General features: G+C 37.0%; 1 protein-coding gene across 1 annotated transcript; it reads right to left on the bottom strand.

The window, feature by feature from the left end:
- Positions 1–420: 420 nt before the first annotated feature.
- LOC146488316 (uncharacterized) lies at positions 421–19,162 on the bottom strand. The gene is made up of 14 exons (XM_085120795.1): positions 19,094–19,162; positions 14,124–14,651; positions 13,308–13,416; positions 12,613–12,738; positions 11,654–11,717; positions 10,971–11,207; positions 10,177–10,372; positions 9,219–9,720; positions 8,151–8,243; positions 7,837–7,929; positions 6,515–6,688; positions 6,029–6,126; positions 4,738–4,868; positions 421–497 (listed from the first exon to the last, which is right to left on the bottom strand). The coding sequence occupies exons 2-14, from the start codon at positions 14,591–14,593 to the stop codon at positions 421–423; spliced, it is 2,370 nt and encodes a 789-aa protein (XP_084976921.1). The 5' UTR covers positions 14,594–14,651; positions 19,094–19,162.
- Between the last annotated feature and the right edge of the window lie 8,157 nt (positions 19,163–27,319).

Here is a 27,319-nt window from a genome sequence, read left to right as displayed (position 1 = left end):
CAACTGTTGAATGCTTCCAAATAACTATGGTTCAGGGTTTACAAAGTACCCAGTAAATCCCACGCTCTATTCCAAATTATTCCTGAGATGAATAGTCTTCTAAACTTTAATCCATAATCCAGAGACACTGTTGTCGATTACACTAGATTTCTTACGTAAGGCTAGTAAGATAAAAGGGTGGTAGGGAGGGGGTTGTGGAGAAGCTGAGGTGCGGACTAATTGGCCAGTTTTACTACTTTTCTTATTTACAGAACTTATAAAAGTATACAAAGATAGCAGCTACTTCAGTTTGACATGCAAAATGAACTTGGGGTAAAACTAACACTAAAATCTCCGAGTAACAGCTTAAGTGCATTGAGTGCGAAACTGCTGTTCAAAATTTAGCCAGGCTTAATAACTTTTTCAGTTCGTTTTTGTTCCTCAGCTAGCAACAACTTTAACGTCAAATGAAGAATCGTCTTTTTTTGTTTCAGTGGTAACCTCCGCAGTAGTTGACTCTAATATAAGAGAAAAAGAAAAAGATTAGCTATTATGTAGTAGATTAGAGGGAAGAGGCAGAAAAGTAACCTACAAATAAGTCACGATCGTTCGGTCAATAGGCGTGTTCCGAACCATTAGTAAACACGAATTAAGATTAAAAATACTCGTTTCTTAATCGTTACATTGATGACTTGAATCCTGTCTCTCTTCCGCCTTCTGTTACGTCGCCAACGATTCTTACTTCTTTCAAAGTGTCTCTTGTAAGTGATCTGCGATTCTAATCACTATATTTTTTATTATTTTTTTCTTAACTTTTTGAAATCTTTGTTGTTGTAGTGTGTTTGGAAAAGTTCTTAATATTGTCCCTTTATTAAACGAATGCCTGGAAACTGAGTGCAGACCCACTATGAAAATGGTTAAGTATCCTCTTACATGTTACCAACAAGTTTGTTTACCAATACGTGTATGTTATTTGGTTGGTTAATGATCGAAGCTTTGGACGGGAAAGAGCGAACCCCGCTAAAAAAAATATCGTGAACTTAGTGAAACCATTAACCAATCAACCAAGCAATCAATCAATCAATCAATCAATCAATCAATCATATTATAGCATTCGTTCATGATCAGTTCAGTCCTAACTGAAGAAAGATCCAAAAGAGACTAATTAAGAGCAATTCTCTAGGAAAGTGAAGCAAAGTTGGAAATGAAAAATTTTAACCCCTCTTCAATTTTTGTGTGTAGGTAGGTTACCTTGGGGGATAGACAAAAACAACCATATTTGGATCGGCATATGTATCGTTTCATGGTAACCGCACTATATGACGTCGGCCTTGGGACCATGTTTTGAGCAAAAGTTCCACTCTCAATAAGTAAAAGTAAACGAGTCTGGTTCTCGGGTGCATGTGAACCAATTCAAATAAAAATCATACAGATGGTAGAACCACTCTCCCAGTTTATAAAATTTGCCGTTACAATAAATTAGGTTTTATAAACAAGAAGAAAATGCTCGTCCTACTATGTTCCCTGTCAGCCATTTAGACAAGCAGGAAAAACAAGCACAACGATATTCGTTATTTCTCCGAAAGTACTCTTTCCACATAAACCAAATTAGCAGCAGAGATTACATAGATATTGACGTTTTTAAATAATATAAAATCAATTTGGGGAAAACTATACTCTGGCCATGGGTGCTGAAGACACCTGGGACAAATTGCAAAAAATTGCAAAATTGGTAATTTTAAGAGCTCTAGTATTTAGCTCATACAGGCTTTAGAGAGAGAAAATCAGCTTCAAAAGTATCTTTTATCATCTTGTCTGCTACCTACATTTAGTAAATAAAGTTTTGGCCAACAAATTTGATGAAATATAAATTGATACAAAACCTACCATGAGGGTTTTGGGAATTTCTTCAGGATGCTTTCGTCGCGTGGTTCTCTCCAGTATCTCTCCTTCGCACGTTCCGTCTTTTTGACCAAATCTAGCGCAGACTAACAGTTACTTCCATCGAATATCCAGTTTGCTGTGTTTCAGACCAGGGATGATGATACAAGTAGCCCGTATACACTTGAGAAAGAATAGTTGACAAAGTCCAAAACATGGTCGTAATGCTTGCGATTTCTGCCGTCGAGCACCTAAATTCATCAATATTATTCAGCCAGGAAGTAAAGTTAATGTGTCGAGATCGATGTACAAAGCAAATGCATGCCTTTGAACAATCCAAAGTAACGTCTTTGGCTAAAATCGGGTCAGATATTGCGATAGTCGACAAGCCAAGAATGGTAAATAAACTGAACGCATAGGCCGGAAGTCCGAAGAGCACAACTGCTGACCGGATGTAACACAATGTAATGGGATGTAACACCAGATGTATGTGTAATGATATCCTCTTGTAATGGGGTTGTTTCACAATGGCAATGGTGAAGAAAGCCAAAAAAAAAAAAAAAACCAGAATAACCGACTAAAACAAAAACAAAGGAAATGACGCTGAACTGAAGCTTGGGTGAAAATTGAACGCATGATCATAAAAGCCGCACCCCCCCCCCCCCCCCCCAAAAAAAAAAATTGCCCTTTAGACTGTGAAAATGCAATTACAAATTCAGTTATGATCGAACTATTCGTGACAAGAGAATGAAAAATTCGCGCGTGAAATCTTATAATTATTTACTTGCACGGCAAAGAATAAGATCCATTTCGTCGCTGATTTCATCACGGTTGATACTAAGTCCCTATAGGCTTACACGTGCCTGGAAATATCCCTTTGACATTGACTGAGTTTTATATTGTTTCCACAGCACTCACAAACCGAAACGTCCCTTTTGGGATTTGAAAGAGACCAACTTTCCATTGTCCCGACCAGGATATTTTCCTTCGCACGACGATATGCAAATTTCCCTTACAGTGTTTTGATCGACGGCACAAATTTACGTCCGGTCACCCCTCCCTCCATCAAAAAAAACAACAGCAAAAAATAAATAAATAAACAGAAAGAATGCCAAAATTTGGGTAGGTATTAGGTACTGAATGTGAAAATTTATCGGCTTGAAGAGGACTTATTTATTTCTGGAGGAGAAGTGGGTCAAAAATTCCAACTTCGTAACTTCTAATGTATACGCTAATGCCCCAGATCAGCGACGTATCTTACATGCAGGCCATCCTTAACATCCAATAAGCAATGAATTAAAAACAAACAAACCCAGGAAACATGGGCGGCTTATGTGGTTGCGTAAAACGACTAGTCGGAAGCTCTTTTATTTTGTCCTCTTTATTCACCACTGTAAAACCGTCATAAAAGCGGATCAAAAGTCGTCCTTTTATCCCCCCATCAATGATATATTGTACCAAAAGTATCTAAAGAAGAGGTAATGCCATTGCGACAATTAGCCGAAGCTACAAAAACAAACAAACAAAAAGCGGGTATATCGCATTTAAAACTACATCCGGTCAGCGGTTTTGCTACTCGCATTTCCGGTCTACAAACTAAACAGGTCGTAAACAACGATTTCTTCGCTTCTCAACCATGCACCACGGAATGTACGGCTCGATTTAGCCAAAGACGTTATTCAGAATCGTCGCAGACATGCATTTCCTCAGCTGTGATCTTGATGCATCTATTTAACTTCCTGGATGGATTGTAATGATGAATTATTTCGATACTCGACACACGACTGTGTTTGACCTGTTCGACTGTTCTTTATTCGGGTTAATGCATCATCATCTTTGGTCTAAAAGTAGATGTTCGGCGAGGCTAGGCAGTTAGATTTGTCCTTTCCGCTAGAGTCTGTGCAAGATTTGGTCAAGGAAATGGAGCAAGCGAACTGAGGAGAGACCCATCCTATACGGCAAGAGCCTCCTGAATAAATTCCCAAAAGTTGCAAGGTAGGCTTTGTTTCAATTTATATTTCATCAAATTTCGTTGGTCAAATCCGAATCAATCAAATGTAGGTAACAGGTAAGATGAATGAAAAAACCTCTGAAGCTGATATTCTCTATCTGAAGCCTGTTTGAGCCAAATACTGGAGCCCTCAACATTTCCAATTTTGCAATTTTTTGCAACTTGCCTCGGATGTCTTCAAAACCCATGGCCAGAATATATTTTTCCCCAAGTAGATTTTATAATATTTATAAACTTCAATATCTATGTAAGCCCTGCTGCTAATTTGGTTTATGTGGAAAGAGTACTTTCGGAGAAATAACGAATATGGTTGTGCTTGTTTTTCCTTCTTGTCAAAATGGCTGACAGGCAACATAGTAATACGACCAAGGTCTTCTTGATTATAGAACCCAAAATACTCTAACAGCAAATTTTATAAACTGGGAGAGTGGTTCTACCATCTGCATGAATTTCATTTGAATTGGTTCACATGTACTCGAGAACCAGACTCGTTTATTTTTACTATTTGAGAGTGAATTTTTCGGTCAAAACATAGACCTCAGGCCGACGTGATCAAGTGCGGTTTCCATGGCAACAACGCACCTGCCGATCTAAATATGGCTGTTTTTGTTCATCCCTCCAGGTAACCTACCTCCACACAAAAAATGAAGGGGGGGGGGTTAAAAATTTTCATTTCCAACTTTGCTTCACTTTCCTGGAGAATTGCTCTTAATAGATTCGTCAAACGGTCACAGTAACATTCAATTGGTCTCTCCTAAAGGCTAAACTAAAAAAATATATAAATATTGAGCGCTACACACGGAACTGTGTGACTTTACTGTGATTTTTATGAACAGCAGCTAAGTTACATAGTGCTATACACCAACCTTTTCCAGTGCAACAAGGCAGTGAAGGCTGGAAAAACAAAACCAACAGGAAGCCTGTCAGCGCAAGTATTCCAGGAACCACTGAAAACACGTGCCGAACGTATTCCCTGGTATTTGCATTTGACTTGGGGCTAACAGAAACGGCAGAAGAAAAAGAAAACGCAATTAAAATAACACGTAGATGGGTAGATGAAAAAAGAAAATCTTTTTTTTTTTTTTTTTTTAATGACAAAGCAACGATGGTTACACTCCGGTATCTCTGCAGTACTCTATCGGATAAGCTTAGTTGTAGAAATTCGATTTTTTTCACGTATACATCTGATGTCTACAGCGTCTTAAAGGGGAAGTATCACAAAAATTTGAGGTCATTTAAAAACCCACAAATGTCAGTCTTTTGTCTGACAACAGAAACCAAAAGTAATATTGTCAAGTTTTGTTATAAATTATCGTCCCAGTGCAATAAAACTGTCGATTAGTGCCTCTGGCCAGAGACAGAGTAGGTCGGAATGGATTGAAACTTGAAAAATGTTAGGCTAATGTTTTTCAAGTTTTCGTTTTTTTCGTGTCATTAGGGAGTTTAAGAAACGAGGACGGTAACGGTAACGAGAACACCACAAAACAATGGGCTTCATGAGCAAAAACAATCGCTTTGCACGTGCGTTTTACATTTTGGTACAATTCTTTGCCGTCCTCTGCAAAACAACAGCGTGAAATGACCAAATTTTAGGTTTTCTCGACAACGGGAGCATATGACGAAAAAACTTCTTTACTTTTCCTTACTTTGACGTCGTTCATACTAATTTAGTTCCTGGAGAGTTCGCCAGCATTTTCCAAGTTAAACAAATTTAAATAATTGCGAAAGAGTTACAAAAACGAGAAGTTAAATTTTTAAATGACTTTCTCGTAACCGTTACTGTCCTCGTTTCTTAAACTCCCTATTAGTATCGAGTAGACGTGATCAGTTTGTGACGTGCGGAAAAATACAAAGGGAAAAAAGTCCCAGACAGCGGATGTGAAGCCTATGACCATAACCATAACAGTCTGATGTTCTAACCACTTTCGCTGTATCTGAAGGAGAAATTCATTCATTGGGTCAATGTGTACATTAAAATATATCTTATTACTTCCCCTTTTTCCTATCAAGGTCACATCGTTCAGTCGAATTGAAACGTGTATGACTTCGTGGCCTTGCAACTTATTAACTAAAGGTGCCAAACGGCTCGAAACGGTTGAAATGTATATATTATATCACATTTGAAGAACACAGGGAGTTGCTTAGAGAAAATCTTACTCGTCTTCCGGATAAAACTCTTGTATTGACATGAATAATGCTCCGCTTGAAAGCCGTGCTATAACGACGATAATGGAGAACGCCGATCCACTGGTTTCCTGTAGCAGAAAAATATAACCATTATTTAATGGAAATAATTTCAGCTTATTCTCCACAACGATGCACCACTTCGTCTTAGCAGTCGCGAGGATTGTCAGCGACTTAACGTGGGATATTTTTGCCATAATTTGTTCGGAAGTTAAGCAGAAGTTCAACAGGACAGCTCTGCCTATACATGTAAGCAACACAACGTTGTGCACGTTTGTTACTCCTTTTGGCATTTCATGTACTTTTGAGGACCGCTCCTTTTGGTTTTCAAAAAAACAAAACAAAAACGGAATAAATCAACTTGGTTCCTTTATTTAAAACACCGTGTCAGACAAAAATCCCGAATGATTTTGTGTTGATGGTCTATTACAATGTAGTGTCATTTAAATGAAAACTTACCGTGTCGTCTCCAATAAGTTCAGTGGCAAACGCAAGAGCCATAACATACATGATGGACATGCCAGCTCCTACCAAAATTACGGGCCCATATGTGTACTGCCTCAGCGAAGGAGTTTGAAAGTAGCAATATACCGATCCACCAATCACAAAAAGGGAAGCCAACAGATATGTCCACTGTAAAAAAAATGAACAAAGCTTAATTAATAACAGCTTTTTTTTTCAGTCTCTGGGAAGAAAAAGACCTATTTTTAGTTGGAGAAGAAGGTAGAATGGAAAGTTAATATAGTTCTCTTTCCATGATCAGTTGCAAGGAATGGCTGTAATTAAAGTTAGGAGCTAAACTAGGTAACAACCGTAAAAAAAATGCTTTTGTTGGAATCCATCTTTTTCAAAAGGAATGGGATTGAGTCCGTAGTTAGTTGACTTCAGCTCGATAGCTTCTGCTGTGGTTCGAATAAGTCCAAGTTTAGCTTTCTCACAGATGTCATCATTAAAAAAACAGGTCTGACTGTAATTGAATTTCGTTGGCCATGGTTGTCTGCACTCACACGTTTCCTCCAATATCTCCTAACTCCTCAATAATAGACCGGAAAAGTGATCAAAACCAATAAAAGAACACTAAGTAATGTTTAAAACACGAGCAGCAGTGTTTTATCGGGATTTAAAACCACGAGGCGCAGCCTTGTGGTTTTAGACCCGATAAAACACGTGCTGCGAGTTTTTTGAACTGCTTCAAAAATATTCCTGGAAAAGCGTGTGTCAAGGGAGTTCATAACAATGATGCTTTTGTGAACGTTGGAAATTAGCATATGAGAAAAAGATTAAACACCACATACTAATAAGGAGGATGTTTTATCGGTTTTAAAACTACTGCACGTGATGTTTTATCGACCATTTGATAGGTCAATGGACTTATGAATTATTAATGAGTCTTTGAAATGATAAACAACTAGAAGTCACCATAAATATGGACGTGTCATGACAGCTATTCACAGATATATTTTAGAAAAAGACTAGCAAGTTTGGTTAGCGCCTTTTCACCTATCAAAACTTCATATGTGGCAACGCCAACGCTGACAATTTCCATCCATCTCCTTAGTGTAGATAGGGTTAAGATAAGACGCAAAGCTAACAAACTTGCAGATGAAATTATATATTTGAGTCGTCTTCGATCAGTTAGAATGTCAACTGTGTATCATAGTATTCGCAATGCTTGCTTTAGAAAACTATCACTTAGTTTAATTATCTTACTTATCATCAAGATATTCGACTGATTTTCCTTATTCCCAAAATATGTTTAAAGAGGTCATTAGCCATTTTACCTTGCTGCCGATTTTGGTGTTTAGCTGGCCTGAAACGGTACTGGCCAAAGCTGCACTACCGAGAAGAACAAGAGGGAAATAGGCGATAGCTTGCTGCAAAAAAGACAAAAAAAATAAAATAAAGTAAAGATAAATTGAGGTTTGAAAATCTTAAACTTCTATACTTACAAAATGTAAGGAAGATGCTTAACTTAAAAACTGAGTATCCGTTCTTGAAAGTTTCAACAAAGGAAAGAAAATAATAGTTCTGTTGTTCAAAACTGACTTCAATTACTTCTGATCTAATGGAGATCAATGAGATTATTTGCCCTCACCATTCCAAAGCCCATACTCTCCGTTAAGTAAAGTGGTAAATACGCATAGACTGCATCCTGCACAAGACGTGAACAGGTGATAATAACTGCAACCTATAGGTAAGCAAACATCGCCAAGGTAAGTACAGGGTGCTCTTTAGTCCTTATGTATTATAAAACATGTATTTTTGAAGTCATTACGCACTTTTAAGACGTTCCTAATTACTCTCTACATAAATTTCACAAAGGCTTTTAATTATGAATGCTCAGTCCTTCCGCTTGCCACTGTGCAGAACGAACACCAGGAAGTTTTCAATTTACTTTCAAGGTCCAAACTTTTATAATTCGCTAACTTCTGACATAACTAGTTCTCCCTCCTCCGCTTCTTTTAAAAGAAAGCTTAAAGAATTTCTTCTTTCTAGGTATTAACTTCTGTAAGGCTGTAATTCTTAACTAACTAACTTACTTAATATGTGTATGTGTACGTGTGCGCGGTCAAAGTTAATTTACCATAAGTCCATATTGTAATTCTAATATAAGATTAGTTAAGTGAGGAAGCCTGACTTGTTATAAGCCTCGTGGTTTCTTTCAGGTTTCCTCGCCATTTATTTTCTTTCTTCAATTTTTTTCTTCATTTTTTCTTCCCATCTGTAAATGTTGTGTATATGGCGAAATAAATATTGTATTGTATTGTATTGTATGAATAAAATATTTAGTGGAAAACGGACACTTCACAAACTGTGTATTTTAAAAATAAAAAAAAGGAATCCTATTACCAATTGGAACTTATTTAAGCCCTAATTCGAGCTTTAAATGGTCATAACTCCAAAACGAACACACTATTCCCTATTTTTTTATTATTTTATATTTATGTATTCTATCCAATTTTAATCGGCATGTTAACACGCCGCTTTAGAATTGTACCAAAGGGTTCAGATCCTCCTTAAATCTTATCAATGCTTTGGAGTCTCTTCAACAACATATATGTAGTTGTAGATCCAACTGCTAAAGAATGGTAGTGATGATAAATCAAATTGTAAGTGCAAGGAAGTACTGGAATACTTTGTGAGCCACATTGACTGAACTAACCTTGTATAGGTGCGGATTAACCAACCAATCCTTCATCGTCTTAGGTCTCCTTTTCGTAGATGATTCAGGTGGTTCAGACTCGCAAGAAACGTCAAGGATGCTACCTTTTCTACTAGAGGGCTTAGCATCGCAAGTTACAGCAATGGAGCATTCGTCTTCTTCTAACCTTTCAGATCCACCTTTCTCCACAAGAAAGCTCACCTTCCGGTTATTTTCAGTCTTCTCTAAGGCCGACATGTCTACTTTAAAATGAGTGCAAACGGAATGAGAGTCTTCCCAAGACTCGACAGGATTCTTCGCCTCAATGCGTTCGTTTTGGAACCCCAGATTACAACTTCCGAGCTTATGTATGTCTTCCAAAGACATCACTATGCCTTTCTTTCTCTGCCGAACGTCCACGCTGCTACTTTCATCTACATCATTTGGTTCTGTCTCGAGGGAACGTTTATAATCCTCTTCCGCTATGTCTGTTCTATTACTTTCGTTGGCATCTTGTTGCCAGCTAAAACAAAGTGTTATCCCATACATTAATGTAGATCCCCCTTAATTATCCATGCCAAACTATGGAGGGCGCCAGGTGTACTTGAATTTCCTTTGAAGCCCTTTAACTTTGAATCAAATAATTTCCTAGCCGAGAGCTGAATTTCAAGTTAAAGGTAAAAAGCACGTTTTTCTTTTGTTTTGTGTTTATGAATTTACTTTTTGTTTTCTTTGTGATAATTGTAATAGAGAGAATTTTTGTAAAGAGGTCAAAAGATGTGAATCCAAAGTGATCGCTACAATAAAAATCAACAGAGGCCGAAAACAAATAAACAATCCCTCGTTTTGCATTGTAAGAAGAACAAGTTAACCAGTTATTCCATTACTCTTTGCAAAAAAATACCAGACCTTTGGTCGTTACAGCCGCAAGGTTAGTTTATTTTTAGCATTTTTTTAGGGGGTTTTCAATTCTACTCACCAGGTATTGTGCCCAGCTTTATATTCGTTATCTAGCGTAGCTTGGTCATCACCATCCTCGACAGTGACTGCGGATGCGTAGCCGTCTGCTGGTTGGTCTTGATTTCCCATCATGATGTGACCAATTCCCTCCAAAAAACGCAAGATGAAACTCTTTTTACGTTCCTGGTTCAGTCTTTCCACTTGTGCTATCAGGTCTTAGTAATAATAACAATAGCAAAAACATTTCCTTAGCTAAAAGTGATTTAAAAATCCATTCGCAGTCGAAAAATGGTAAGAATCAAAGGTTATTTTCTTTTATTTTACCGGATAAAAACAATTCTATTTTGAATGGGCGTTCTCTAGCTGCTGAGCATGGAAGGAGAGGCGTAGAATTGACTACCGTAGGAATGTCACAGTGCCATAGTCCATGAAAGTTTGACAGCTACGTCACTAAAATTATGATAACAAATTAACATTTTTAAAGAAATCACTTGAACAAAACATGAATTTTCCAATTCGTTGACGGCCGCCAGAGTCAAATCATAATATTGCCGTTTAATTAGTCCATAACGAGAATACAAAATTCTGAAAGCGGGCACACTAGGTGAAAAACGGCGAATTTGGAGCTTTTATACGCCGGTCGCGGTGATCATCAAAAATCATAATCGAAGTAATGAACACGCCTGGCGATGTTTCGCCAAATACCTCAATCGGTTCATTGAATCGCCAAATTCGGCGCTATCTTAACTCAGGATAGTTGGTATATATTGCTGTCAAATAGTATGAATTGAAATAAACCATAAAATTTAGCACCTGTAGGCTTCTCAGGCGTTTCTTCTACGTTCCCTTGAGAGATCTGAGGTTCTCCAGCTGAATCGCCACGATCTTCTTCTGTCTCATCGGAAAACAGGGCGCCAACAAATCTTTGCAGCCAACTTCTTTTTCCTAGGATAGCTTCTGTTTCTGTTTTGTCATTTGAATCAACCATCCTTTTCGCCATGATCAAGTCAGTAAACGTCTTAGCAAGGGTGGAAGATTCACTCTTGAATCCTTGAAAATAAAAGTATTGTCTTGTCTTTTTTGGTCTAGCAGGACGATATTTAGCATCGTTTGTGCTTTGGTCTGCCTTCCGTTTAATGCATGTTAAACTGGATGCCACTTTTGCTGGACAAGTACTTGAAAAATTATTGGAAAGTACCAAGGTGGTGCTATTTACATCCAAGCCAATGAATCACTTAGAATTTTCTCGTTTTTTTCTTATTGTTATCGGGCCTGAATAATTGTGAAGTTTACTTTTAATTTATTTGATCCAAAAGTCTGAACAAAGGCTTCTTGGGATGGATAACTTACTGACATCATAGACAAATTTAACCTGGTCGATGAAAATGTAGTCAGATGATTAACTACAGTTATTACTAAAATATCTTGCTGACCCCTTAACATTTTAACGGATAGTGCAATAACTAATACATTGTTGTACCATTAAGTAAACTCACCGTCACCCCTTCCAAACACCATTGCATTAGTGGACTGGTTATCTGTAATCGGTCTTTTAAAATTCTAGAAATTGAAAAAGAAATACCTTATTAAGAAAACCAAAACTTCGACGATAACTATAAATCTACAGTCCTTTTCCATGCTAGAGGAATGAATATGGTATAGACATTTACGACAATGAAGTGTAACATTGAACAAAGAAAAATTCGCTATGAAGGAATTGAAAAAAACAAAGCAATTAAGCTTGTATGTGGTGTAACTATACTCTTTTTGAGTCAAACTGTAAAACCACCGGGTTGATGCAAACGCACTAGGCTACAAACTGAAATTTTTGTCTGTTGTGCACGAGAAATTCTAAAATGATAATAACATTGGGGAAATGACGTTATATGTCTTGTAAATTATATCGTAATTTCTGCACAGCGGGTTTCTTGGATCTGCCATCTTGGATTTCAGGATTTTCCCCAAAAATACAGAAAACCACAACAGTTGGCTAAAGTAACCAAAACCAAAATTAAGATCACCGAAATGATGTAAAAACGTGAAATGTACGGAATGCTTCTATCATAATTCAAATTTCTGAAATAGGCAGGAGGTTAAAAAGAGCTCATAAACGTTAAAGTTTGCGCAGGTAGAATCAATACTGCCCACCCAATCCCTCCTCCTTGCTCCCCGTAAAGTGACTGTGGGCATAAAAAGGGTTACTTTGCAATGACAACAGTTTGCTTATTACGACTATGAGCCTAAGAGGAGGGATACGAAGTAGGAGAACGTGACTTGCTATCATTGTTTTGATTTGCTACCATTCCTGTACCCTCTCCCTTATGCTCTGCTGTGTCAATTGCGAGCAAGCCTGCATTCCAGCTACATGACTTAATCTCAAAAGGTCGAAAGACTTATATAACCGCTGAGCCCCTTCTTTTCCCTAACGTTCTCTATGTGCAATAACTCTACTTACCACATGTACAAGGTCCATAGGTGTACTGATCTTTCGCAGAGGGCGAGTATCCTTCGTTTCTTTCGTTCCGATGTAAAAAATAATTGTAAAGATTACTCCTGTTCCAGTAGCAATCCAAGAAAGGTGCTATAGGGATAAGAAATGAACACGATTTTCCGTTACTTGGTAAATTTCTATTGTTACTAACGCTGCTACTACTACTACTACTACTACTACTACTACTACTACTACTACTACTACTACTACTACTACTATGACCAGTACTACTATTAGTAATGGTGATGATGATGATGATGATGATGATGATGATAAAGCAATTCGTATTTCGGTGTTCTATTTCTTATTTTCTTATGACATTTGCTTGTACCTCGTAACCACATGCAGTATAAAGGGATTTAATTTTTTGTTATTTATTTCTTTCAGCACATCCATGAAAAAACAAATGTTAAACTGGTGAAATTACACTAAATTTGAAAATAGGTGTTTAAAGGGGAAAATTATCTCCCGTGCTTTCCTCCACTGACAAAAATGAAGAGTGTTGGAAGGAAATTACTGCTTAAGATAAACGATACCTTGCTTCGGCAGCTGGTAAATGGTCAGAGTTTTAATCCTCAGTGCTACGGTTCAAAATATTTATCAGTCTTTTCTGATCATGCAACTACTCGAATGCAATCTTAGAGGAGAATACAACTAACCGCAAACTGATTTAAATGTTCAGGTCCCAAGTTGTCTCCACTATCCTGCCCAAGAAGTCCCCATGCAATCAGATAAACATAAATGCCACTCAAAAAGCTGCAGACGGACCTGTTAATAATAAGGAAACAAGAGAGGAAGATATAATGAAGTCTTTTACTTGCTATATGGTTCTTTTAACTTTAAAAGCAGTAATAAACAACAAGAACTACAGCTAAAAACGTAATTTTTTAACTGACATAAGCCTACGTTTCATGCTTACGTTGTTTTTACAACAATTATTATCCTTCCTACGAAGTTTATTTCTGCATTAATTAAGGGCGGTGCCTACGTTTGCTACAGCGCATACGTTCTGCACATCTCGAGATACTCGGGTTTCCTATGGGTGGTGCCTACTAATACAGGGATATTCTTACGCACTTTAAAACTATGCGGACAAAGTAGAACTTAGCAAGTGCTCTTTGTATCCAAAAAGAAAATTGGGGGTAGCCATGCATTTTTCAGAGTTAATAAAGCTTCAATTTGGAAAAAAAAACTCGCCATACATTGCTTTTTTTTATTACTGCTTTTTAGCATAATTGTTGCTTAATTATCTCTAAAATTGCCACAGTTATCCCCAATTTTCTTTTTGGATTCCAGTGGCCCATACTAAGATCTGCTTTACCCGTATAGTCATAAACTGTACAAAAATACTTCTGTACTAGGAGGCACCGTCCTTAAATGGATACCTAAACGGTATGGTTCTCGGATGTTTCCAACGGGACCTAGACAAAATAACAGCAGGTGTAAAGGTTACGGTTACCAAAAATTCGTGTTACCTGACAGCATTCAGGGCAGTTGCTTCTCTAACCGTGTCAGTGACAGATGAGATGATTGACAGATGGTTTATTTCGATCATGTTGTAGGCTATGCATACAACAAATGAGACGCAACCATAGTAGGTAAGAGGCAGCCAGTTTGCTTCTCTGTATTGAATGCACAATAGACATCGGTTGAACAGAAGAGGTAGCCCAATAGCCATCATCATTGTTCCAACGAAATGCCACGACTTTCTGCGGCCCATCTTCTTTGTAACAAAAGGAATATTTACTTTGTCACCCAAATGGCCATTTATCGGAGAACTTAAGGCATCTGTAAGCTGCGCAATTAGCAAAGCGATCCCTGCCTGTGAAGGTGGTAGTTCGGCTACTTTCATCAAGAATGATATTGCAAACGACATTATTAATTGACGAAGGAGATCGTTGAAAACATTTCCTAATCCACATGAGAATCGCTGCTTGGCATTCATTTTGTTCTTTGGTCTGCGATTGCTTCTCCAGTTCAAAGGTCACACCCTAAAACAGAAACTAATAGAATAGTAAAACAAAAAAATTGAATTACGTAATGTTCCACCCAACTCAGAAAAGATTCCACAATATTGTAACTAGACTGTTAAAATTAATAAACAATTAATAATTAAGGAAGAACCTCATGTGAAATACTTAGGCATTATCATTGACCCTCATCTAAATTGGATACAACACATCCACGAGCTTTTTGCCAAAAAAAAAAAAAACCTAAAGTTCGCTATTTTGTTCCTATTGATATTTTAATACATCTATGTTATTCCCTAGTCAATCCATTTTAACATATCGGCAGTTAAATTGGGGGAATACTTATAAAACCTCCTTAAACCTGTAATTGTTCTTGAGAAAAGGCACTGAGGAGAATGATTTTCTCAGCACCAGATGAACCATCAAGTCCTCTCTTCTGTGATCTATGAATATTAATATTTTTGGAACTTTTTATTTATTTATTTATTTATTTATTTATTTATTTATTTATTTATTTTTAGTTTTATGTTTGATTTCTACCATCTTTTGCTTCCTATAAGGATTGACAATTTCTTTAAACTGTTATCTTCTAAGGAAAATTATAATGTTAGACTAGCATCAAAAATTTCATTCAATAACTGTAAGAACAACTTTTTTCCTCTTTTTTAGTGTATTGTATTGGTATTTTGTTTTAATTTCATTTTTTTGCAACACACAAAAACCAGTTACAATACAATATTTTACAGTTTACACGTCTTGCATCGATTACATTGCTTATGGCAACTTAGACTTAAAGAAAAGAAAATCAACTCATGGTAAATTCAATCTACGTTGTAAAGGGGCAATAGTATGGAATTCCACAGAAGAGGAGTCAAAACAGGAAATTAACTTCAAAGTTTTCAAAACTCAGTTAAAAAAAGCTACTAAAATATTACATTTAGATTGGATCTTTAGTCTCCTTCTCCACTAAAGAATTGGTTCATGCTTAAAGTGCATATATCGAGTTATGGATGCACTCGAGAAGTTTGGTGAGTACGAGAGAAGTGTAAGACTGCTTGAGGCGTAGACTGAGTGGGCGAACTAATGAATACGCCCTCTTACAACGGGTCTTAGCCTAACTTAGCTAGGTTAAGTATTTTTATTGTGTGTGGACATTTGGCCAAAAGGCTCGAAATGTTGCATCCTTGGAGACCCAGGGGCCACTGAGAAGTCGAAGGCGGGCGAAATGGCGCGACGAAAGCTTTCAAGAATGGGCGAAGGAAATCAGGCCCTCTTGTTGACGACTTACTGAAATACTTTGCTCATAAGGACGTCTTAAATAAAGGAGCAAAGAAGAGTTGGAACGAATTAATGAACACAACGCATAAAATAAACCCATGCTTGATTTTGCTAGACGTTGATAGCTGTATACCATCACACTGGTCAAAATATCGTTGCCGTATGATTGTTTTCAATCTTCAATCAATTACAGAAAATTCACGCCCAATTGATTCCTGTTAACAACAATCCTTTTTAATTTAAATTTACTCCAATTGACGTAAAGAGTTAGTCAAAATAAAACGCTCTGATGCACCCGGAGCTGCATGAGCACCAATAAACAATTTAAAATGTTACCTTAAGGTGCATTCATCAAAACAAACACGTGTTTTTAAGCTCCAAAATGGTCACAAACTCCTGCTTTCAAATAGCAAAACTAACATAGGCTTGAAATTGTTGCTAAAATTTAGGCTTGGTGGCAAGTGGTTCCGGAAGGATCAAAACTTCGTCTCCCGTTCTGTTTCTAGTTCCTTTACGTTCAGACAACCAATACCGGCGTGCATGAACTCAAAAAGCTATTGGAATAGTTAGTTCGAAGGGGCCTCAACAATGTGTGTACGTTTAAAAGTTACCAATTTTTCTTAGCTCAGCCAAATCGGTCTCACTTGATAGCTCACTTCAAGTGCATTGTTTGTTATCGCAGGCTAGAAATGAGGCAGCCAAAGGCTGATGTGGACCTGCGGTAATCACAATTTAAATTTCTATTATGTGGTCCCTTCTATATATAATGCTTGGACTACCTATTTCAGAATAAAATTCAAACACAGGAGAGCTACTGAGACGGTGGGAGACAACACTTTTGTTCTGTTTCTGAAAGATAGTTTGCAAGGTTTTACGTTTTCAATTTGGCTCGAGTCACGTTTTCTTCATCAGGTCATGCTTTTACCCGCCATTCAAATAATTTGCACCTCTTGACACGTGTGTCAGTAACACCTTTTCAAACCAACCGCACTCAACATCTTACAACTAAAATCATGGACTCCAAAGCGATATTGGAAAAAATTTCCGTAAAAAAGTTATTCTTTATTTAGCATTATTCAAGATCACCCAACGAGGTGGGTAGACAAATCGTAAATGTCGTATTTACCAAGGCAAACATTCATAGAAGGGACCCTAAAGTAGAGGGGCTGTAAACGTAGTGACAATACTTATGTGAATCTAAGGGAGGCTTCAGATTATGAAGAGACACGTAGCACGTGTCTGAAGACCAAACGCTCATTTCACACCGCTCATCAATAGTTTGAACGACAAATAAGTGGCCATGTGGTCTTTGTAATGTGGGTTTTCTTTTATGTGGCCTTGCAAAGTTTAACAAAAAAGCTAATGATAGAATAAAAAAAGATTTTTTCCTACATTTTCTATTTAGTATGAACACAACTGTAATGCATATCTAGGTTCACGCTTTTTGAAAATGATGAAGACGAACGGTATTGAAATATGTCCTCGTGTCTTTCAAACTTTCAGGAATTAAAGCCCTGCACGAACTCAAGAAGCTATTGGAATAGTTATTACGGTTCTTTTTCTAGGATAAAGTTCAAATTGGCCCCACTAATGCGTGTACGCATAAAATAACCTTTTTATTTAATTTATTAGCTCTGTCAACATGTGTCAAATAGGTCTCAATTGACAACTCACTTAAAGAATACTTGAGATGTAACTGTCTTTTAAAACGATTGCGACTTTTCTAATAAACTGCAAGTTAAACACACATTTGACTACGAATGTGAGAACAAAAATGTCGCTTCACGTGTCAATAAATAATTAGTTGTAACAATCACGTAATTTGGCACGAGCTGCGGTTAGAAAGTAGGTTTCCTGAAAGTGGTGACCGGAATATTTTTATCCGCGAAGGAAGTCGTTGTAAAATCAACATAATTTCAATCTAAAAAAATTGAAAATCGGGCCAAAATGAATTGTGTTAGAATTTAAGATATTTTTTCTGTATTTTTTCCCGCGAACTATCTTTAGTAGCAGTTCACGGCTGGTTCGCTATAAAGACAAAGGTGTGGAAAGTTCAAAACACGACTGGACGCTTTCCGGCACAGCTACATCCCTCCAATTTTTTTTCTTAAAATCCTTTTCCTAGTGCCAAAAGTTTCCAATTCATGAATTTTTCAGAAGCGATGTTCTATAAAAATTATTTGACATCGGATTTCCATACAAACACTGTTATTTCAAGCGTGTTTGCCTACTCGTCAAAATGGCGTCGAAAACCGTGATAAGGCCTATTTAGTTGAACTCGCCTTTTAGGGAAAAGGCGAAAAGAGTAAATCACAATAATGTCATTCGTTTTTCTTGAGTGTTGACGTGGTGGCATTTAGCTGGTAGTTGTTTTGAAAACAATTCTAGAGAGTAAGCCTTGGTCACATGTTTTCGAAGCAAATACGTGACCTTTGACTTAAGTATTTTTAAAAAGTTGTTAACGGGCCAGAATAAAATGACTGAAATAACTCATTTAAGACTCATTTCCATGTACAAGGCGCCTTATCGGGTCACGTTTTTTTCCCGCCATTTAAATACTTTTCGACTCTTGACACGTGCGTCAGTAACACTTTTTAAACCAACCGCATTCAACATCCGACAACTAAAGGCATGAAATCCAAAACGATATTGGAAACTGAAAAACACCCGTAAAATAATTATTCTTAATTCAGCATTATTCAAGATCACCAAAAGTGGTGGGTAGAAAAATCGTAAATGTCGTATCTGCCAAGACAAACATTCATAGAAGGGACCCTAAAGCAGAGGGGCTGTAAACGCAATAACAATATTCTGATGTGAATCTAAGGGAGGCTCCAGATTATGTAGCGATAGGTAGCACGAATCTGAACGACAGCAAGTGGCCATGTTTGTTTTTATGTGTCCTTGCAAAGTATGAAAAAAAAAGTTAATGATAGTTTAAAAAATATTTTCTCTTCATTTTCTGTTTAGTAGGGACTCAAAATGCATATCTAAGTTCACTCTTTTTGAAAACGATGAAGACAAAAGGTATTGAAGGATGTCCTCGTGTCTTTGTGCTAACGTCGAAATCTCAATGCTCATAATAGTTCGCGTGCATTCACTGATAGTCGTTAATGGTGTGTCGCGGTGCGAAACTACAGCAAGCTCTCTCTCTCCGTTCTCCCAAACTTTCAGTCAGGATTTTTTTTCTCACTTACCGTAACAGGAGGTCTCTTCGGTACTGGGTTAACTTCGCCTTCCCGATTAGACTGATGCTTAAGGTACCTTATTTACCGTATATTTATAGCCTTAAATATGCACATAATATTTCAGCATGAAACGAAGCATTATTGCAGGCGTCAAAAAAAAAAAGCTGCTGCTTGACGTAATAGTTTGAATGGAAAAAAAAAGTGTGTTCATTCTTTGCTTTTTTAAGTAAGTACTGATAGGACGTTTTCGGTACATTAATTAATTACCCATGATCCATAACCCAAACAAAATCAATTAACGACGTGTGACATGCTTGAGGAAGTCACAGTAATGATAACACTAATAGCAATGCTTCTTAACGAATTTTTTTCAAGCGGAATTTTGGATCTTTCTAGAAGTTTTACGCAACCACACAACTCACGAAATGTAACGTTCGCTGCCGCTGAATTAGCTCTGTTTGGGTTGACTACTGAACTGCTAGTCTTCGCGTTGATGACTCACTGAAATACTTTTCTCTTAAGAGGTTTTCAATAAAAGAAGCAAAGAAGAACAAAGCTAATGAAGACAAGGCATCAAATAGACCTATGCAAGATGTTTCTAAGCGTTGATATGATATCACCATGATCTAAATATCGTTGTCGTTTGATTATTTTCAATCTTTAATCTATTACAGAAAAGTCACGCCCAAATGACTTCTTGTCAAAAAAATGCCTTTTTAATTAAATTTACTCTATTTCAAGTACAAACGTTGGTCAAAACAGAACGCTTTAATGAGCCCGACTCTGAGCGCCAAGATATAAATGGAATTTTTTCCTTAAGGTTACTTCTTTAAAACAAACAAGGGTTTCCAAGCACTTGTTTCACAAAGTTCCACAAAGTTCGCAAACTGCTGCTTTCAAATAGCAAAGGTAGCAAAAGCCAGAAACTGTTGCTTAAATTCAGGTTTAGTTGCAATCGTTTCTGGAAGCATTAAAAGTTTGCCTCCCGTTCTACGGCTATTGCAGCCAGACATGAACTCAAGATACTACTGGAATAGAGATTTCGGTTCCGTTTCTAGACGATAGTTCTTTAAAGCCTGGCTGTTATAATAAACTGCAAGTTAAACACACGTTTGAATAAGAATGTGAGAACAAAAATGTCGCTTCACGTGTCAATCAATAATTAGTTTGAGCAATCACGTAATTTGGCACGATCTGCGGTTAGAAACTACGTTTGGGCCAAAATGAATTATATTAGAAGTTAAGATATAAGAAAACTGTTTAGAAGCTGGAGTTTTAGTTAAATTCGCCTTTTAGTGAAAAGGCGAAAAGGGTAAATCGCAATAATGTCATTTGTTTTTCTTGAGTGTTGACGTGGTGGCATTTATCTGGTAGTTGTTTTGAAAACAATTTTAGAGAGTAAGCCTTGGTCACATGTTTTCGAAGCAAATACGTGACCTTTGACTTAAGTATTTTTAAAAAGTTGTCAACGGGCCAGAATAAAATGACTGAAATAACTCATTTAAAACTCATTTCCATGTGCAAGGCGCCTCATCAAGTCACGTTTTTTCTCGCCATTCAAATACTTTCCGACTTTTGACATGTGCGTCAGTAACACGTTTTAAACCAACCGTATTCAACATCAGACAACTGAGAGCATTGAATCCAAAACGATATTGGAAAAAAACATCCGTAAAATAATTATTCTTAATTCAGCATTATTCAAGATCACCCAAAGTAGTGGGTAGACAAATCGTAAATGTCGTATCTACCAAGACAAACATTCATAGATGGGACCCTAAAGCAGAAGGACTGTAAACGTAATAACAATATTCTGATGTGAATCTAAGGGAGGCTTCAGATTATGTAGCGATAGGTAGCACGAGTCTGAATACCAAGAGCCCATTTCATATCACTCTTCAAAAGTTTGAACGACAGCAAGTGGCCATGTTTGTTTTTATGTGTCCTTGCAAAATTTGACGAAAAAAGTTAATGATAGTTTAAAAAATATATTTCCGTTCATTTCCTGTTTAGTAGGGACTCAAAATGCATATCTAGGTTCACTCCTTCACTCCTCAAACTGTTGCTTAAATTCAGGTTTAGTTGCAATCGTTTTCGGAAGCATCAAAAGTTTGTCTCCCGTTCTACGGCTATCACAGCCATGCATGAACTCAAGAAGCTACTGGAATAGTTATTGCGGTTCCGTTTCTAGGAGATAGTTCAACGTGGCCCCACTAATGCGTGTACGCTTAAAATAACGTGTTTCAGTTTTTTTTTTTTTTTTTTAATTTGTTAGCTCTGTCAAATAGGTCTCACTTGACAGCTCAATAAAGAATACTTGAGGTGCAACCGTCCTTTAAAACGATTGCGACTTTTCCTTAAATACTGGCTTTTATAACAAACTGTAAGTTAAACACACGTTTGACAAAGAATGTGAGAAGAAAAATGTCGCTTCACGTGTCAATAAATAATTAGTTTTAGCAATCACGTAATTTGGCACGAGCTGCGGTAAGAAAGTACGTTTCCTGAAAGCCGTGACCGGAGTATTTTTATCTGTGCAGGAAGTCGTTGTAAAATCAACATAATTTCCATGTACAGGAAGTTAAAAATGGGCCAAAATGAATTATGTTAGAAGTTAAGATATAAATAAACCGTTTAGAAGCTGGGATTTTAATTAATCATAACACTGCGAGTTAATCTCGCCTTTTACTGAAAAGGCGAAAAAGGTAAATCAAAATAATGTAATTTGTTTTTCTTGAGTGTTGACGTGGTGGCATTTAGCTGGTAATTGTTTTCAAAACAATTTTAGAGAGTAAGCCTTGGTCACATGTTTTAGAAGTAAATACGTCACCTGCACGTCACTTAAGTATTTTATATCCACTAAAGGAAGTTGTTATAAAACAGAAGTCATTTCTTGTCTGTAAAAAGTTGTCAACACGCCAAAATAAAATAACTTCAACAGCTAAGATGTAAAAATAAACGATTGCGACTCCGGCTTTAGTAATAACGCTGCAAGTTAAATAAACGTTTGACTAAGAATATAACAACAAAAATGTCGCTTTACATTTCAATAACGAATTATTGCTAGCTTTTCAACTGATCACGTAAATTGACATTACCCGTATCCATGGTGAGAAAATACGTTCCTGGAAGCCGTGACCGGAATATTATAAAATCAAAATCAAACTCATTGCTATGTACGAGGTGCCTTCATCAAAACAATGAAAGGGTTGCAAGAACTTCTTTCCAAGCTCCAAAAAGGTCACAAATTCCTGCTTTCAAATGAGGAAAAATTAACCTAAGCTTGGAATTTTTTGCTTAAATTTATGTTTGGTGGCAAGTTTTTCCTGAAGCATCAAACCTTCCAGGTGGATGGCGTAAAAGTGCACAGAACCGAAGCTGTATCTTCATAATTTTGACCTATCTACCGAAACCTCCTTTCTTCCTTCAAAAAGTGGATTTTCCCTTCGATAGTACGTCTCCAGGTAGACAATTTCTTTATTTAGACGCGCTATTTGATACTTGGAGTCGTCTTTATCTAGTGCTTGAGTTGTCTTAAGGATATCGCCAAAAAATAATCGTACTTGTCGGGGATAAATTGTACGCTAGCTTTTACTTCACCGATTGTTTTTTTGGAAACACGGCTCTTGCATTCTAAGCTTTCAACCCTGAGTGTTAACTGGTCGACTTGAGTTTCGACCGCTTCGAGATTTTTTAAAGTCTTGTTGATTAAGGTTTCCAAGTAGTCCAGTTTCTCTAATTTGTGAAATAAGAGTTTAAGATTCTCAGCGATGTCCTCGCGATTCTGGCGAAGACCTCGTCGTCGTCGTCGTCGTCGTCGTCGTCGTCGTCGTCGTCGTCTGGAGAAACTTTCCACACACTTTCGTATGCTTTTTGCCGTTTTGTCGGCAGGCGACGATGTTGAACTATTTTTGCCACATGAATTACTCGAGATTCTTTGCTTTCTTTAATAATTTTCCATAAATAATATAACAAATATAGTTCGCTTTGACGAAGCTCCACGAGGCGCGTCTTACTCCAACTAGATCGTGCCCAGTGTCCCCTAACAACAAAACTTATATCTGGAAGAAGTCTCGATCAAATATGGTCAACTCGGGAAATATGGCCCTAAATAACATGCGATGTGAAATACACTAATATCAGTTAAAATATATATATTACGACGTGGGACAGCCGCCCATGCTTACTAGCCCCCAAGAAGAAAAAATTGCATAAGACTAAATAACTACGGAGTAAACATGTTTACCGCAAAGGTGCGACAAGGGACGAACATACAACATGGTGCCTCGATAACTTCCGTGCAACCAGTATTGACCCAAATTATTCACCCAATTATTATTCACAAAACCCCTTCTCTGCCAACAAAAAAGGTTAGGAAAGGGGTCCACCCCCGACCAGTATAGCTTCTTTCGGGACCGAGCAAAGCAAGATCGTTATGTAAACCACGGGCCGTAGGACTGCCTTCGCCATGTAAATGAACAACGGCGTCGTTCGAGATGCCGAAAGTAATATCCACCCGTGGATCAAAATTAGCCTCAAGAGCTTCCTTTGTCCGCCTGAAAATCCTAAAATTGATGCAATACAAACAAAGAAAGGCAAAGAAATTTAGTTTCAAAGGCCTTTTAATGTCTGTCTTTCTAGTCAGACTTAATTTCAAGTCCCGGTGTTTTGAATAAAGCAAAGTCGCAGCCGTTTTTTTATACCTTAGTTGCTTATTTCATTTTATTTTGGCCCGTTGTCAAATTCTTGTTCATGGAAGTGCTTTTTATTTTACACCGGATTCCCTGGTAGAAAACCAGTTTGACGTCACGTGCATTCAGGTCAAGTACTTGATTAGAAAACTAATTTGTAGCTTAAGTACTTCTTCCCCTTGGCGAAAAGACAATTTGGCACCTCGAGTTTGCAAAATGACAAAACTAAAAGAAGGAAAACATTAGTTTGATATGTCATGTGGGAGGCCATGTCCTGTGGGTTCATGAAAGGATACAGGAAATCTGTGAACGAGATTAAGATCGTAGTGAAAGGTATGACAATTAAAATACGGAGCTCATAAAACGTCACAGATTCACTATATAAAATAATAATAGTCTTAGGAGCATATTCGTAATATCAGCCAAGCTGCTAGTCATAAAATCGTGTTCTCAGGAGATTGAATAAACTTAAGCTAAGGTTACTTTATCGTTAGCTGCCAGCTGAAGTTGTTTGGTCCTGGTCAAGGGATTTTTTGACCTTGTTCGCTCTCTTTAGCCCCGGTTTTTTCTTAATTTTTACCCAAGGCGACTTTTCCTGCTTCGCTCTCTTCAAATCAAAAATAGAACGCTGTCTCACTGTAAAATTTAGTATAAAACGCCGTGACATGCAATGAACTTGCAAATTTGCTGGTGGTAAACTTTGCGCGTAAAACGTCAACACAGTCCCGCATAATTTGGATTATGACACCCTCTCTCGTTCACCGCTATTCCTACAAAACAATTTTTTTTTCTTTAAGATAGCTTGCGTTCTGTTTAAGATTTCGAGCTACCGTTTCCATTAAACTCTACATTCCTTTTTTGTTTCAACAATTACCTAAACAATTTTTTTTTGGAAAAAGATCGAGCTTTTTCTCCCTATCAGTAACCTTAATAGCTACAGAATCAGCGCTAACCAAACACTTTTGATTGCGAAGTGACCTAACTTCTACAACTAACCCCTACGCGATAGACCTTTTTGATGTATGACTGAGATGAAGAATAATATTATTCCGGAATATCTGCAAAATATTTTTACCTTCAAAAATCTAACCCTTGAAAACTTTGATTTTCATACACCACCCTTCCAAACCACCAATTATAAAAACACAAGAGTCAGGCAGGTTACTATGGCCTAGACTTTATTTCAATATATCTATTTCAAGATATATGTGTTATTGACCAAGCTTGTTCGGTCAAGATGGCTGGATATTGGCCAAGTTCTTTTTTTGCGTTTTTATGGACCGAGACGAAGTCGAGGTCCATAAAAACGCAAAAAAATGGCTTTACCTTCAAGTTAAAACCACAACAACAAAACAAAACAGGACATGAAACTGCTCTGCTCGGAAAGAAATTCTTCATAGCCGGCAGGCGCAAGATTTATTTTCAGTGCATTTTTGGATTAGCATGTAATCGTGGAAAACAAGGAATCGTAAATTATCTTAAGGCTCTAACTTTATAATGGATTAAAGGGAGTATATATAATTATTGCATGAGAACGAAAAATCTAGATTTTCGCAAGAGCGGGAAGATTTGAATAGAATCCGGCAAACTCGCCATTTTCAGCCGATCGTGCCGTGGCGTAAATAATAAAAAATTTTTACCCAGTTTTCGGCTTCCAATCATTAATTCTTGAATGAAATTATAGATTTTGAAAATATATGGAAACATAAGCCGAAAAAAAAAGCGAGTAAATCAGAAAACTGGGCGAAGCTTTGTTAAGATTTTGTTGTTTACAACAATCAAGACGCGGCTAAATTAAAAACGTGAGCTTCTTCGGCGAACTTGAGAAAAAACACTTTTCTGAACTGCTCTAAACACTTAACGCAACTTTCACTACGCTATGATATAAATACAGTCATTGCAAACCTAGAGACCTAATCAATTTGGCACTCCACTTGAGACAATAATTTTTTACAAAATCAACTCTATCTAAAATACTACACACAGAGCAACTCACCGATTCAACTCGCATTCATTGTAGCTGAAACAAAATTTTCACTACACCAGGACGATTCCATTCTCTTTCCTTTCCTTTAGGTAAATGTTGAGAGTTTACCGAACATTTTAGTGAGTGTTTTCACCCAGAACAACGAGAAAATCGAAGAAAAGCTTGCATTGTTGCTCAGATTTGAACTTTCGATGCCAAGCGGACGGGCAACGGGTAATCCCGAGCGGGCAAGATAGCTCCATCTTGCCCGCTCGGGTAGCCAATCACACAGCAGGATTTGACTCATCTTGCCCGCTCGCGGAGCCAGCCATATAATAAGCTGTTTTATAATCTTATTTTCCTCATCTTGAATAAAAATTATGTTATGTTATGTTATGTTATGTTATGTTATGTTATGTTATGTTATGTTATGTTATGTTATGTTATGTTATGTTATGTTATGTTATGTTATGTTATGTTATGTTATGTTATGTTATGTTATCTATCTATCTATATATCTGTCTGTCTGTCTATCTATATATCTATCTGTCTGTCTGTCTGTCTGTCTATCTATATATCTATCTATCTATCTATCTATCTATCTATCTGTCTAGACAAACATGGACGACCCTTCTATTCCTCTTATTGAATCAGACTTATCGATAATATAAACATAAGTAAATGCTAAAAACTGAAAAGTTGTTGAATACATTTAGTTTCTGTAATTATTTAAAAGTTTCTTTTAATTAAACGTGTAATGTGTGTGGATGATCAGTACTGCACTGTACAGTTCCCTTCAGCATAGATTTTAATTACGTTCTCTTGTCGGTTACTTAGTAATAACTAGACTTGTTGCTCATGACGCGCGCATCAAAGAAAGCTTTACAAATTTTCGAAAACGTAAACTTTGCACCAAATTTTAATTTCTAAGGTAGGTAACGTAAAAGAGTCCTCCCATTCATTCAGAAGAGAAACAAGGAATATTGAGCTCATCAACTTCTCTATCTATTCCCGGCCTTCTTGTTGGCGTCTGAAAGAGAGACAACGACTTCCGCTTCGCCAAAGCCTTTCTTTGACCATGTATGCTTGATCAATCATTCAAGTAAAACCACGAATTTGAGACCTATCGCATGATTTAGGAAAAAATAAAGGATGTAGGTCAAAAGCTTTTGGAGGTTTTTAATCCAAATGATCAACAAATCAGGTTGGAAACATACTTTTGCGCGTTTGAGTGTCGGGCTGAGCGGTGCATCACAATTTCCTCAAGTTGCATCCGTCAAATGATCTTGTGCGCATATAACTCTTTCGCGGCAAAATCACTAGTGCATGTACTTTAAAGGTTATACAACAGTTAAAGAAAAATGTCCTGTGAATTTTTCTGTTTTGATTTCATCTTTAATTTTTATTTATATCTCCTATTTGGTCAATTTTTTTTAAATTTTTACCTATGAAATACGAGAGGGCTTCGATGAGCATAAATAATAATAATAATAATAATAATAATAATAATAATATAATAATAATAATAATAATAACAATAATAATAATAATAATAATAATAATAGCAATAATAATAAA

Source organism: Pavona decussata, unplaced genomic scaffold (assembly GCF_977016875.1).
Source record: "Pavona decussata unplaced genomic scaffold, jaPavDecu1.1 SCAFFOLD_11, whole genome shotgun sequence".
Lineage (NCBI taxonomy): Eukaryota > Metazoa > Cnidaria > Anthozoa > Scleractinia > Agariciidae > Pavona > Pavona decussata.
Note: the sequence above shows the minus strand (reverse complement) of the source record. Positions and strands in the feature narration are given on the sequence as shown.

Coding starts and splice junctions, on each gene's coding strand:
- LOC146488316 (XM_085120795.1), bottom strand. CDS start 14,593: ATGAATGCCAAGCAGCGATTCTCATGTGGATTAGGAAATGTTTTCAAC. Junction 9,721..10,176: donor AAAGCTGGGCACAATACCTG/GTGAGTAGAATT, acceptor ACTTTGTTTTAG/CTGGCAACAAGATGCCAACG. Junction 6,689..7,836: donor ACACCAAAATCGGCAGCAAG/GTAAAATGGCTA, acceptor TTTTTTTTACAG/TGGACATATCTGTTGGCTTC.